This window comes from Salvelinus alpinus, chromosome 14, assembly GCF_045679555.1.
Source record: "Salvelinus alpinus chromosome 14, SLU_Salpinus.1, whole genome shotgun sequence".
NCBI classification, from domain to species: Eukaryota; Metazoa; Chordata; class Actinopteri; order Salmoniformes; family Salmonidae; genus Salvelinus; species Salvelinus alpinus.
Window position 1 is genome coordinate 19,179,872 of NC_092099.1, and position 13,515 is coordinate 19,193,386.

Below are 13,515 nucleotides of genomic sequence, written 5' to 3' on the forward strand. Positions count from 1 at the left end.
AGTCAGTTAGAGACTACAGGATGGGAGTCAGTTAGTGACTACAGGATGGAGTCAGTTAGAGACTACAGGATGGAGTCAGTTAGTGACTACAGGAGGGAGTCAGTTAGTGACGACAGGATGGAGTCAGTTAGTGACTACAGGATGGAGTCAGTTAGAGACTACAGGATAGAGTCAGTTAGTGACTACAGGATGGGAGTCAGTTAGTGACTACAGGATGGAGTCAGTTAGTGACTACAGGATGGAGTCAGTTAGTGACTACAGGATGGAGTCAGTTAGTGACTACAGGATGGAGTCAGTTAGAGACTACAGGATGGGAGTCAGTTAGTGACTACAGGATGGAGTCAGTTAGTGACTACAGGATGGGAGTCAGTTAGAGACTACAGGATGGAGTCAGTTAGTGACTACATGATGGAGTCAGTTAGTGACTACAGGATGGAGTCAGTTAGAGACTACAGGATTGAGTCAGATAGTGACTACAGGATAGAGTCAGTTAGTGACTACAGGATGGAGTCAGTTAGAGACTACAGGATGGGAGTCAGTTAGTGACTACAGGATGGAGTCAGTTAGTGACTACAGGATGGAGTCAGTTAGTGACTACAGGATGGAGTCAGTTAGAGACTACAGGATGGGAGTCAGTTAGTGACTACAGGATGGAGTCAGTTAGTGACTACAGGATGGGAGTCAGTTAGAGACTACAGGATGGAGTCAGTTAGTGACTACAGGATGGAGTCAGTTAGAGACTACAGGATGGGAGTCAGTTAGTGACTACAGGATGGAGTCAGTTAGTGACTACAGGATGGAGTCAGTTAGAGACTACAGGATGGAGTCAGTTAGAGATTACAGGATGGGAGTCAGTTAGTGACTACAGGCTGGAGTCAGTTAGAGACTACAGGATGGAGTCAGTTAGTGACTACAGGATGGAGTCAGTTAGTGACTACAGGATGGAGTCAGTTAGAGATTACAGGATGGGAGTCAGTTAGTGACTACAGGCTGGAGTCAGTTAGAGACTACAGGATGGAGTCAGTTAGTGACTACAGGATGGAGTCAGTTAGTGACTACAGGATGGAGTCAGTTAGAGATTACAGGATGGGAGTCAGTTAGTGACTACAGGATGGAGTCAGTTAGTGACTACAGGATGGAGTCAGTTAGTGACTACAGGATGGAGTCAGTTAGTGAATACAGGATGGAGTCAGTTAGTGACTACAGGATGGAGTCAGTTAGTGACTACAGGATGGGAGTCAGTTAGTGACTACAGGAGGGAGTCAGTTAGTGACTACAGGATGGAGTCAGTTAGTGACTACAGGATGGAGTCAGTTAGAGACTACAGGATGGGAGTCAGTTAGTGACTACAGGATGGAGTCAGTTAGTGACTACAGGAGGGAGTCAGTTAGTGACGACAGGATGGAGTCAGTTAGTGACTACAGGAGGGAGTCAGTTAGTGACTACAGGATGGAGTCAGTTAGAGACTACAGGATGGAGTCAGTTAGAGACTACAGGAGGGAGTCAGTTAGTGACTACAGGATGGAGTCAGTTAGAGACTACAGGATGGAGTCAGTTAGAGACTACAGGATGGAGTCAGTTAGAGACTACATGATGGAGTCAGTTAGTGACTACAGGAGGGAGTCAGTTAGTGACTACAGGAGGGAGTCAGTTAGTGACTACAGGATGGAGTCAGTTAGTGACTACAGGAGGGAGTCAGTTAGTGACGACAGGATGGAGTCAGTTAGTGACTACAGGAGGGAGTCAGTTAGTGACTACAGGATGGAGTCAGTTAGAGACTACAGGATGGAGTCAGTTAGTGACGACAGGATGGAGTCAGTTAGTGACTACAGGAGGGAGTCAGTTAGTGACTACAGGATGGAGTCAGTTAGAGACTACAGGATGGAGTCAGTTAGTGACTACAGGATGGAGTCAGTTAGTGAGTACAGGAGGCATAGCTGCTCTTGGTGTGTTACAGTAATATAGAATTAGGTATTGGACTTTATAGGTAACGATACTTCTAACTATAGTAATCCAGTCCCTCGTTGTGTTGATGCGTAGGGAAGTAAAGTACGCATTGGGTTAACTATTTATCCATCTATTAGTAATCTATCTCTACTCACTATGCCGTTGTAGTTACCGTCCCAGAGCAGCATGGTCCCGTCGTTCCTGGTCGGGCTGTTGAGGTAGAGGACCAGGGAGTCTGCACAGTGCTGTTTACCACAGATATAGGAGATGTGGGTCCTTATCACTCGTTTCTCTGTAGCTGGGTACACCCATTCTGCCTCCTCTGTAGAGAGACAGGGGATGGAGAGGTTAGAGAGGGGGTATCAGGCGGTGTGCGTCCGTGTCCTGATCTGTCCTTTCCCCACCTGAGAGCTGTCCGTTCCCAGCGAAGAAGGTCTTGATGTGATCTCTGTGGAAGCCGTTGTTCCTCAGCATCCTGTAGAAGAGCTGCAGGTTCTGAACGTGACGCTGGTACGTGATCTGTTGCTGCCATCCACCTGCACACACGGACACACGTATCACACACCCACACATACATATTGATTAAGGGTGTCTGCTGATCATGCAGAAGTGTTGGTCTGTAAAGAGGAGGTGTTGGTCTGTAAAAAATAGGTGTTGGTCTGTAAAGAGGAGGTGGAGGTCTGTAAAGAGGAGGTGGAGGTGTTGGTCTGTAAAGAGGAGGTGGAGGTCTGTCAAGAGGAGGTGGAGGTGTTGGTCTGTAAAGAGGGGGTGTTGGTCTGTAAAGAGGAGGTGTTGGTCTGTAAAGGGGAGGTGGAGGTGTTGGTCTGTAAAGAGGAGGTGTTGGTCTGTAAAGGGGAGGTGGCGGTGTTGGTCTGTAAAGAGGAGGTGTTGGTCTGTAAAGAGGAGGTGGAGGTGTTGGTCTGTAAAGAGGAGGTGTTGGTCTGTAAAGAGGAGATGGAGGTGTTGGTCTGTAAAGAGGAGGTGTTGGTCTGTAAAGAGGAGGTGGAGGTGTTGGTCTGTAAAGAGGAGGTGTTGGTCTGTAAAGAGGAGATGGAGGTGTTGGTCTGTAAAGAGGAGGTGTTGGTCTGTAAAGAGGAGGTGTTGGTCTGTAAAGAGGAGGTGTTGGTCTGTAAAGAGGAGGTGGAGGTGTTGGTCTGTAAAGAGGAGGTGGAGGTGTTGGTCTGTAAAGAGGAGGTGTTGGTCTGTAAAGAGGAGGTGTTGGTCTGTAAAGAGGAGGTGTTGATCTGTAAAGAGGAGGTGGAGGTGTTGGTCTGTAAAGAGGAGGTGTTGGTCTGTAAAGAGGAGGTGTTGATCTGTAAAGAGGAGGTGTTGGTCTGTAAAGAGGAGGTGTTGGTCTGTAAAGAGGGGTTGGGGTGTTGGTCTGCAAAGAGGAGGTGTTGGACTGTAAAGAGGAGGTGTTGGTCTGTAAAGAGGAGGTGTTGGTCTGTAAAGAGGAGGTGTTGGTCTGTAAAGAGGAGGTGTTGGTCTGTAAAGAGGAGGTGTTGGTCTGTAAAGAGGAGGTGGAGGTCTGTAAGGAGCAGGTGTTGATCTGTAAAGAGGTGTTGGTCTGTAAAGAGGAGGTGGAGGTCTGTAAAGAGGAGGTGGAGGTCTGTAAAGAGGAGGTGTTGGTCTGTAAAGAGAAGGTGTTGGTCTGTAAAGAGGAGGTGGAGGTCTGTAAACAGCAGGTGTTTGTCTGTAAAGAGGAGTTGTTGGTCTGTAAAGAGGAGGTGGTGGTCTGTAAAGAGGAGGAAGAGGTGTTGGTCTGTAAAGAGGAGAATGAGGTGTTGGTCTGTAAAGAGGTGTTGGTCTGTAAAGAGGAGGTGTTGGTCTGTAAAGAGGAGGTGTTGGTCTGTAAAGAGGAGGTGTTGGTTTGTAAAGAGGAGGTGTTGGTCTGTAAAGAGGTGTTGGTCTGTAAAGAGGAGGTGGAGGTCTGTAAAGAGGTGGTGTTGGTCTGTAAAGAGGAGGTGGAGGTGTTGGTCTGTAAAGAGGCGGTGTTGGTCTGTTAAGAGGAGGTGTTGGTCTGTAAAGAGGAGGTGGAGGTGTTGGTCTGTAAAGAGTAGGTGTTGGTCTGTTAAGAGGAGGTGTTGGTCTGTAAAGAGGAGCTGGAGGTGTTGGTCTGTAAAGAGGAGGTGGAGGTGTTGATCTGTAAAGAGGGGGTGGAGGTGTTGGTCTGTAAAGTGGAGGTGTTGGTCTGTAAAGAGGAGGTGGAGGTGTTGGTCTGTAAAGAGGAGGTGTTGGTCTGTAAAGAGGAGGTGGAGGTGTTGGTCTGTAAAGAGGAGGTGGAGGTGTTGGTCTGTAAAGAGTAGATGGAGGTGTTGGTCTGTAAAGAGGAGGTGTTGGTCTGTTAAGAGGAGGGGTTGGTCTGTAAAGAGGAGGTGTTGGTCTGTAAAGAGGAGGTGGAGGTGTTGGTCTGTAAAGAGGAGGTGTTGGTCTGTAAAGAGGAGGTGTTGGTCTGTAAAGAGGAGGTGGATGTATTGGTCTGTAAAGAGGTGGTGTTGGCCTATAAAGAGGAGGTGGAGGTGTTGGTCTGTAAAGAGGAGGTGTTGGTCTGTAAAGAGGAGGTGTTGGTCTGTAAAGAGGAGGTGTTGGTCTGTAAAGAGGAGGGGTTGGTCTGTAAAGAGGAGGTGTTGGTCTGTAAAGAGGAGGTGGAGTTATTGGTCTGTAAAGAGGAGGTGTTGGTCTGTAAAGTGGAGGTGTTGGTCTGTAAAGAGGAGGTGTTGGTCTCTAAAGAGGAGGTGTTGGTCTGTAAAGAGGAGGTGGAGGTGTTGGTCTGTAAAGAGGAGGTGGAGGTGTTGGTCTGTAAAGAGGCGGTGGTGGTCTGTAAAGAGGAGGTGGAGGTGTTGGTCTGTAAAGAGGAGATGGAGGTGTTGGTCTGTAAAGAGGAGGTGGTGGTCTGTAAAGAGGAGGTGGAGGTGTTGGTCTGTAAAGAGGAGATGGAGGTGTTGGTCTGTAAAGAGGAGGTGTTGGTCTGTAAAGAGGAGGTGGAGGTGTTGGTCTGTAAAGAGGAGATGGAGGTGTTGGTCTGTAAAGAGGAGGTGTTGGTCTGTAAAGAGGAGGTGTTGGTCTGTAAAGAGGAGGTGTTGGTCTGTAAAGAGGAGGTGTTGGTCTGTAAAGAGGGGGTGTTGGTCTGTAAAGAGGAGGTGTTGGTCTGTAAAGAGGGGGTGTTGGTCTGTAAAGAGGAGGTGTTGGTCTGTGTTCAGGTGACTTGCCAGGTGTAACCTACCTGAGATTAGTATAGCGTGGTCACAGGTCTGAGCTGCCAGGTGTAACCTACCTGAGAGTAGTATAGCATGGTCACAGGTCTGGTAGAGACGACAGGACAGGTGTGTAGCCAGGGGCTGCTGGTGGCATCGCCTGGTGTTCTTGTTGAGCTCACAGCTGGACACTGGCGTGTTGGGGCTGGTGAGGGGCAGAGGCTGGGGGCACTGGGCAAAGTCTGGGTGGTCTGTAAACTCACACAATATCATCACGTCACATGGTGTAGAGGTAGAGACTGCAGTTGACGTACTCATCCTCTTGGTGCCTTAGTGGTGCGTGGATCAGACAGATTTCTCTGCCCGAGCGCCAGGCTAAAAGCACTACAGCGTTGTGTCTCCACGTTGGCTAATATTGTGTACTTCTAGCCTGGTCCCCAGATCTAATTGTGCTGTCTCGTCAACACGAAAGACCGGACAAACAGTTCTGGAACCAGGCTACTTGTAAAACCTGGTAGGTGGGCACCAACTCACCCACGCATCGTAGCCTCTGTGTCCTGTTGTTATCCCGGACCCCGACCACCATGGGAAGGAAATGTATCTCACAGAGACCCCCGCTGCGCTCCACCCTCCCTGGGCTGCTCCTAGGCCTCGCCACGGTAGCCCTGCGGGCACGCCCGTTCCCCGCCAGCCGCTCACTGCCGCTCTGACGACGCTTCAGCTGGTTCTGACAGCGACTCTTTAGGGCCAGAGTCAGACACTCCTCTCCTGGAGACACAACAACACAGGTCAGGTCAGGTGAGACAGAACAACAACACAGATCAGGTCAGGTGAGACACAACAACGACACAACACATATCAAAACACAACACACCCCCATGTCCACAGCCCAGGGCCACCATGTCCACAGCCCGGGCCCCCATGTCCACAGCCCAGGCCCCCATGTCCACAGCCCAGGCCCCCATGTCCACAGCCCAGGCCCCCATGTCCACAGCCCGGGCCCCCATGTCCACAGCCTGGGCCCCCATGTCTACAGCCCGAGCCCCCATGTCCACAGCCAGGGCCCCCATGTCTACAGCCCGAGCCCCCATGTCCACAGCCAGGGCCCCCGTGTCTACAGCCTGGGCCCCCATGTCCACAGCCCCCCATGTCCACAGCCCCCCATGTCTACAGCCCCCCATGTCCACAGCCCCCCATGTCCACAGCCCAGGGCCCCCATGTCCACAGTTCAGGCCCCCATGTCCACAGTTCAGGCCCCCATGTCCACAGTTCAGGCCCCCATGTCCACAGCCCAGGGCCCCCATGTCCACAGCCCGGGCCCCCATGTCCACAGCCCCCCATGTCCACAGCCCCCCATGTCCACAGCCCAGGGCCCCCATGTCCACAGCCCCCCATGTCCACAGCCCGGGCCCCCATGTCCACAGCCCCCCATGTCCACAGCCCCCCATGTCCACAGCCCAGGCCCCCATGTCCACAGCCCAGCCCCCATGTCCACAGCCCAGGGCCCCCATGTCCACAGCCCAGGGCCCCCATGTCCGCAGCCCAGGCCCCCATGTCCACAGCCCCCCATGTCCACAGCCCCCCATGTCCACAGCCCAGGCCCCCATGTCCACAGCCCAGGGCCCCCATGTCCACAGCCCAGGCCCCCATGTCCACAGCCCCCCATGTCTACAGCCCCCCATGTCCACAGCCCCCCATGTCCACAGCCCAGGGCCCCCATGTCCACAGCCCAGGCCCCCATGTCCACAGCCCAGGGCCCCATGTCCACAGCCCAGGCCCCCATGTCCACAGCCCAGGCCCCCATGTCCACAGCCCAGGCCCCCATGTCCACAGCCTGGGCCCCCATGTCCACAGCCCAGGCCCCCATGTCCACAGCCCAGGGCCCCCATGTCCACAGCCCAGGCCCCCATGTCCACAGCCCCCATGTCCACAGCCCGGGCCCCCCTGTCCACAGCCCCCCATGTCTAAAGCCCCCATGTCCACAGCCCAGGGCCCCCATGTCCACAGCCCAGGCCCCCATGTCCACAGCCCAGGGCCCCATGTCCACAGCCCGGGCCCCCATGTCCACAGCCCAGGCCCCCATGTCCACAGCCCAGGGCCCCCATGTCCACATGTCCTCACAGGTATATGGCCCTCACAGGTAGTTGACCCTCACAGATATATGACACTCACAGATAGATGACCCTCACAGATATATGACCCTCAAAGGTAGATGACCCTCACAGGTAGTCGACCCTCACAGATGATTGACACTCACAGACTGTATAATTAACCTGGAACCCTGTCAACTTTGGTTTCTCTCTGTCCACTGTCATGTACTAGACTGGAGTGTGAGGGGCAGGGCTGTCATGTACTAGACTGGAGTGTGAGGGGCTGTCATGTACTAGACTGGAGTGTGAGGGGCAGGGCTGTCATGTACTAGACTGGAGTGTGAGGGGCAGGGCTGTCATGTACTAGACTGGAGTGTGAGGGGCAGGGCTGTCATGTACTAGACTGGAGTGTGAGGGGCAGGGCTGTCATGTACTAGACTGGAGTGTGAGGGGCAGGACTGTCATGTACTAGACTGGAGTGTGAGGGGCAGGGCTGTCATGTACTAGACTGGAGTGTGAGGGGCAGGGCTGTCATGTACTAGACTGGAGTGTGAGGGGCAGGGCTGTCATGTACTAGACTGGAGTGTGAGGGGCAGGGCTGTCGTGTACTAGACTGGAGTGTGAGGGGCTGTCATGTACTAGACTGGAGTGTGAGGGGCAGGGCTGTCATGTACTAGACTGGAGTGTGAAGGGCAGGGCTGTCATGTACTAGACTGGAGTGTGAGGGGCTGTCATGTACTAGACTGGAGTGTGAGGGGCAGGGCTGTCGTGTACTAGACTGGAGTGTGAAGGGCAGGGCTGTCATGTACTAGACTGGAGTGTGAGGGGCTGTCATGTACTAGACTGGAGTGTGAAGGGCAGGGCTGTCATGTACTAGACTGGAGTGTGAGGGGCTGTCATGTACTAGACTGGAGTGTGAAGGGCAGGGCTGTCATGTACTAGACTGGAGTGTGAGGGGCTGTCATGTACTAGACTGGAGTGTGAAGGGCAGGGCTGTCATGTACTAGACTGGAGTGTGAGGGGCTGTCATGTACTAGACTGGAGTGTGAAGGGCAGGGCTGTCATGTACTAGACTGGAGTGTGAGGGGCTGTCATGTACTAGACTGGAGTGTGAAGGGCAGGGCTGTCATGTACTAGACTGGAGTGTGAGGGGCTGTCATGTACTAGACTGGAGTGTGAAGGGCAGGGCTGTCATGTACTAGACTGGAGTGTGAGGGGCTGTCATGTACTAGACTGGAGTGTGAGGGGCAGGGCTGTCGTGTACTAGACTGGAGTGTGAGGGGCTGTCATGTACTAGACTGGAGTGTGAGGGGCAGGGCTGTCATGTACTAGACTGGAGTGTGAAGGGCAGGGCTGTCATGTACTAGACTGGAGTGTGAGGGGCTGTCATGTACTAGACTGGAGTGTGAGGGGCAGGGCTGTCGTGTACTAGACTGGAGTGTGAGGGGCTGTCATGTACTAGACTGGAGTGTGAGGGGCAGGGCTGTCATGTACTAGACTGGAGTGTGAGGGGCAGGGCTGTCATGTACTAGACTGGAGTGTGAGGGGCAGGGCTGTCATGTACTAGACTGGAGTGTGAAGGGCAGGGCTGTCATGTACTAGACTGGAGTGTGAGGGGCTGTCATGTACTAGACTGGAGTGTGAGGGGCAGGACTGTCGTGTACTAGACTGGAGTATGAGGGGCTGTCATGTACTAGACTGGAGTATGAGGGGCTGTCATGTACTAGACTGGAGTGTGAGGGGCAGGGCTGTCATGTACTAGACTGGAGTGTGAGGGGCAGGGCTGTCATGTACTAGACTGGAGTGTGAGGGGCAGGGCTGTCATGCAGTAGACTGGAGTGTGAGGGGCAGGGCTGTCATGTACTAGACTGGAGTGTGAGGGGCAGGGCTGTCATGTACTAGACTGGAGTGTGAAGGGCAGGGCTGTCATGTACTAGACTGGAGTGTGAGGGGCTGTCATGTACTAGACTGGAGTGTGAGGGGCAGGACTGTCGTGTACTAGACTGGAGTATGAGGGGCTGTCATGTACTAGACTGGAGTATGAGGGGCTGTCATGTACTAGACTGGAGTGTGAGGGGCAGGGCTGTCATGTACTAGACTGGAGTGTGAGGGGCAGGGCTGTCATGTACTAGACTGGAGTGTGAGGGGCAGGGCTGTCATGCAGTAGACTGGAGTGTGAGGGGCAGGGCTGTCATGTACTAGACTGGAGTGTGAGGGGCAGGGCTGTCATTCAGTAGACTGGAGTGTGAGGGGCAGGGCTGTCGTGTACTAGACTGGAGTGTGAGGGGCAGGACTGTCGTGTACTAGACTGGAGTATGAGGGGCTGTCATGTACTAGACTGGAGTATGAGGGGCTGTCATGTACTAGACTGGAGTGTGAGGGGCAGGGCTGTCATGTACTAGACTGGAGTGTGAGGGGCAGGGCTGTCATGTACTAGACTGGAGTGTGAGGGGCAGGGCTGTCATGCAGTAGACTGGAGTGTGAGGGGCAGGGCTGTCATGTACTAGACTGGAGTGTGAGGGGCTGTCATGTACTAGACTGGAGTGTGAGGGGCAGGGCTGTCGTGTACTAGACTGGAGTGTGAGGGGCTGGGCTGTCATGTACTAGACTGGAGTGTGAGGGGCTGTCATGTACTAGACTGGAGTATGAGGGGCAGGGCTGTCATGTACTAGACTGGAGTTTGAGGGGCAGGGCTGTCATGTACTGGACTGGAGTGTGAGGGGCTGTCATGTACTAGACTGGAGTGTGAGGGGCAGGGCTGTCATGTACTAGACTGGAGTTTGAGGGGCAGGGCTGTCATGTACTGGACTGGAGTGTGAGGGGCTGTCATGTACTAGACTGGAGTGTGAGGGGCAGGGCTGTCATGTACTAGACTGGAGTGTGAGGCGCAGGGCTGTCATGTACTAGACTGGAGTGTGAGGGGCAGGGCTGTCATGTACTAGACTGGAGTGTGAGGGGCAGGGCTGTCATGTACTAGACTGGAGTGTGAGGGGCAGGGCTGTCATGTACTAGACTGGAGTGTGAGGGGCAGGGCTGTCATGTACTAGACTGGAGTGTGAGGGGCAGGGCTGTCATGCAGTAGACTGGAGTGTGAGGGGCAGGGCTGTCATTCAGTAGACTGGAGTGTGAGGGGCAGGGCAGGGCTGAGAAGTTAAAAGGGTCAGTAGAGAGACACAGTTGAGAGTTGAGGAACTCCTACCTCCTGTCCCAGTGCAGCAGGGTGGAGAAGCTGAAATGTCTGGGCAGAGAGGGTGGTGGGTGGTGCTGACTGGAATGGAATGAGTACCGTACAGTGTGCTGAACTTTTAGCTAAGGACAGCATCCACTCAAGATGAATAATGGAGAGGTGTTATTGTGAATACATGACTGGTGACTGTGGCTGGGTTCAGCCATGCATCTGGGTCCTCTACTACCCCAGCAGGGTGTCCACCACCTGGCAGCGCCTGAGAGCTCTCTTCTCTCACGTTGCTTACTGCTTACAAACTCTCTCGCTCTCTCTCACACACACACACACACACACTTTCACGCAGGCGCACACACACACACACACGGTATACACACGCAAACACGTACACAGTACACACACGGTATACACACGGTATACACACGGTACACACACTGTCCTGTTCAAGGCTCTCACAGTGCTCTCAACCCTTCAGCGTACTCTGTGTCTGCAGTGTGTAAGAGAATGCTCTGATTTCCCCCCTTTACAGCCTCATTAGAATACAAAAGACCTCCCTCTTATTGGACTTAAGCTATGTAACTTCTGACCATTTGAAAACACTTGATAATTATTATTTATTTATTTTAAAGAGAGGTGTCCCATTCTGACAGCCTGAGCCGTAGGGGAATATATTACTGTGGATCAAGTGGCTTGATAAATGGTTGAAACAGCCTGTCCATGTAGGAAATAGTATTTTCAATCAAACCAAGCTTGAGAAATATTCTAAAACAAACTGATCTGGAATACCAGTACTTAATAAACCCCTTTATTAAGGACATTCTCAACGGGCTGGTAGAGCATATTATGACAATGGATTTAGAGGTGGATATGAAAGAAATATTTACTCGGTCAATTCCCCCCAGCCCTCCTGCATCAATTAACATAATTTGAGTCCTTTTTTTTGTGTGGGGGGGGGGGGGGGGGGAGCTGCTGTTCACTGTTGTGGTAATCATAACTTTACCCATTCAGAGGGTTGTGAGAACACTCAAACTCAGTCACCAAAAATATGGGATAAAAGGGAGGAATTTTAGTTAATGAGGGACAAATATTGCACCATTCCAGGAATATGAAAATAGCTAAAAAAATATAAATAAAAAATGTTGGGAAAATGTGCTCAACCAGGCTGTTTGATATGTCAGTAAAAACAAAGCAAGGTGAATATGACAACGTGCAATATTATTAGGTAACATAAAGTGGTTTAACCACATTTCAGGACCCATAGGATCAATTAATCAATATTCAGACTTAAAGTCATCTATAATATTATGCCTATAATTGTGATAAAACAAGGGACATTGCACTATACATCACCTGAAAACGCATTCACTTCAATGTAGTTGAATATTCATGTTTGGACATTACAAAAGTACCATCATTTGTTCAAATTTGAACACCAGTCCTCATTTACCAATACTTACCTACCTATACAAGTCATTGAAGCAGACCTAAAGATATTTTTGAGATGAGTAAAAAATAAAATGCTTGGCCGATACAAATTGCCTTTCGAATAAGGCAGTGCTGATAGGACCCTATTGTGAATTCTTAACTGCGTGGTAGAGATCTGTTAGTTCCTAAATAAACATCAAGTTGAAACATTTTTTTTGGGGGGGGGGAGTTCTTATCTGCATTGATAGTAAAAAGAAATATATTTTTTAAAACATGTTTTTCAAGAAGGGTCAGTTAAAGGTTTTAAGACTACATTTGACCTTACAATTAGGCTAATTCATCTTTAAATGGGATAGCCTTTCAAAACGTTTTGGTAGAATAAAATGTGGACATTTACCCTCCGACTGGGTACACACTGGTTGAATCAACGTCGTTTCCTCCCAACGAGGAATAGACATTGAAATAATGTCTGTGTCCAGTGGGATATTTATAAGAAAACAACGTTAATTATAAGAAAACAAAGTTATAAATTGAGATATCCATATTAAAAGTTTATTTTTCAAAGTAAACATAGTACATTAATTTGTTCTTACCTAAATAAATTCCATCCATATGTGCACATTTTTTCTTGGTTGTGTTTAGGTCCACATAAAAGAGAATCACGGGATGTCCGAAACTCTCTCCGGGACTCGGATCCAACACCAACACGGCATCATGCGCAGTCGATCCCGGGAAGAAATCCTGACGTCTTCTACTGTCCTCCAGTACCGAACTCATACCGTAACCGCCCTGCTTCGGCGGTAGCATCCCTGAAGAATAGGAATCTGGGAGAATGGCGAGTACTTTCTCGGAGTTTGGCTCGGAAACGTACACGGCCACTCCGCTGAGCTGAAGATGGGACAGCCGCTTACATTCGCCCTCAGACAGAGACACCCTGCGGCACAGGTTTAACTTCAGGTACTGGAACCCGGTCTTCACCCACCGATCCAAGCGGCCAAACTTCACCTGGGAGCCGCGGGAGTCACCCAGGAATAGAACCAAGATCAAAAGAGACACGCGCATCCACTTGAGCCTCATGGTTTTGTTGGAGAAAAGATTTGCCATTACGCGCGTGCCAATTTATTTATTCCACTTATTATTATTATTATATATATTTTTTTTTAAAATAAACTCTCTCAATTTATAGGCTACCACTTTCCAAAACTTTAATGTAGGCTACACGTTTATTTGGGGAATATTAACTCCCTGTAGACGCTTACTCGACGGCTCCCAACTGTCTTATCAAATGTGAGAGATGCAGCTCCCTACATTAAATGAGGACTTCAAAGGTTCTCAGAGCGGCGGCCTGATGGAGAGTACTGTGCAACAGTAACTCCATCCCACAGGCTCTGACATGCCAGTAAACAAAGGGGGAGAGGGGGAGTTAGAGAGAGAGAGAGAGAGAGAGAGAGAGAGAGAGGGGGGGCTCTAAAGGAACCCGGTGCAGCATAAGGATGGGGATAAGAGGCTACCTGGCTGTCAAGGGCAGGAAGAGCGCATCATGTGTGTTCGCTGACGCACGGCGCGTCGACTTTTGTTCCAAAGAATGCTGCGCCGGCGTCAATACTGGAAAGGGTGATTCACATAAAAAAAATATATATAGTCCTATTGATTATGAAAAAAAACAATATGCTTT

General features: G+C 50.9%; 1 protein-coding gene across 1 annotated transcript in view; it reads right to left on the reverse strand.

The window, feature by feature from the left end:
* The window catches only part of LOC139538555 (uncharacterized), a 29,145-nt gene extending 15,952 nt beyond the window's left edge, over window positions 1–13,193 (reverse strand). Inside the window, exons 1-5 of the mRNA XM_071340720.1 lie at window positions 12,434–13,193; window positions 5,676–5,909; window positions 5,222–5,392; window positions 2,352–2,483; window positions 2,103–2,269 (exon numbers count right to left, since the gene is read on the reverse strand). Coding sequence (XP_071196821.1) covers window positions 2,103–2,269; window positions 2,352–2,483; window positions 5,222–5,392; window positions 5,676–5,909; window positions 12,434–12,944 — 1,215 coding nt within the window. The 5' untranslated portion in view covers window positions 12,945–13,193. The remainder of the gene's footprint in view (window positions 1–2,102; window positions 2,270–2,351; window positions 2,484–5,221; window positions 5,393–5,675; window positions 5,910–12,433) is intronic.
* Between the last annotated feature and the right edge of the window lie 322 nt (window positions 13,194–13,515).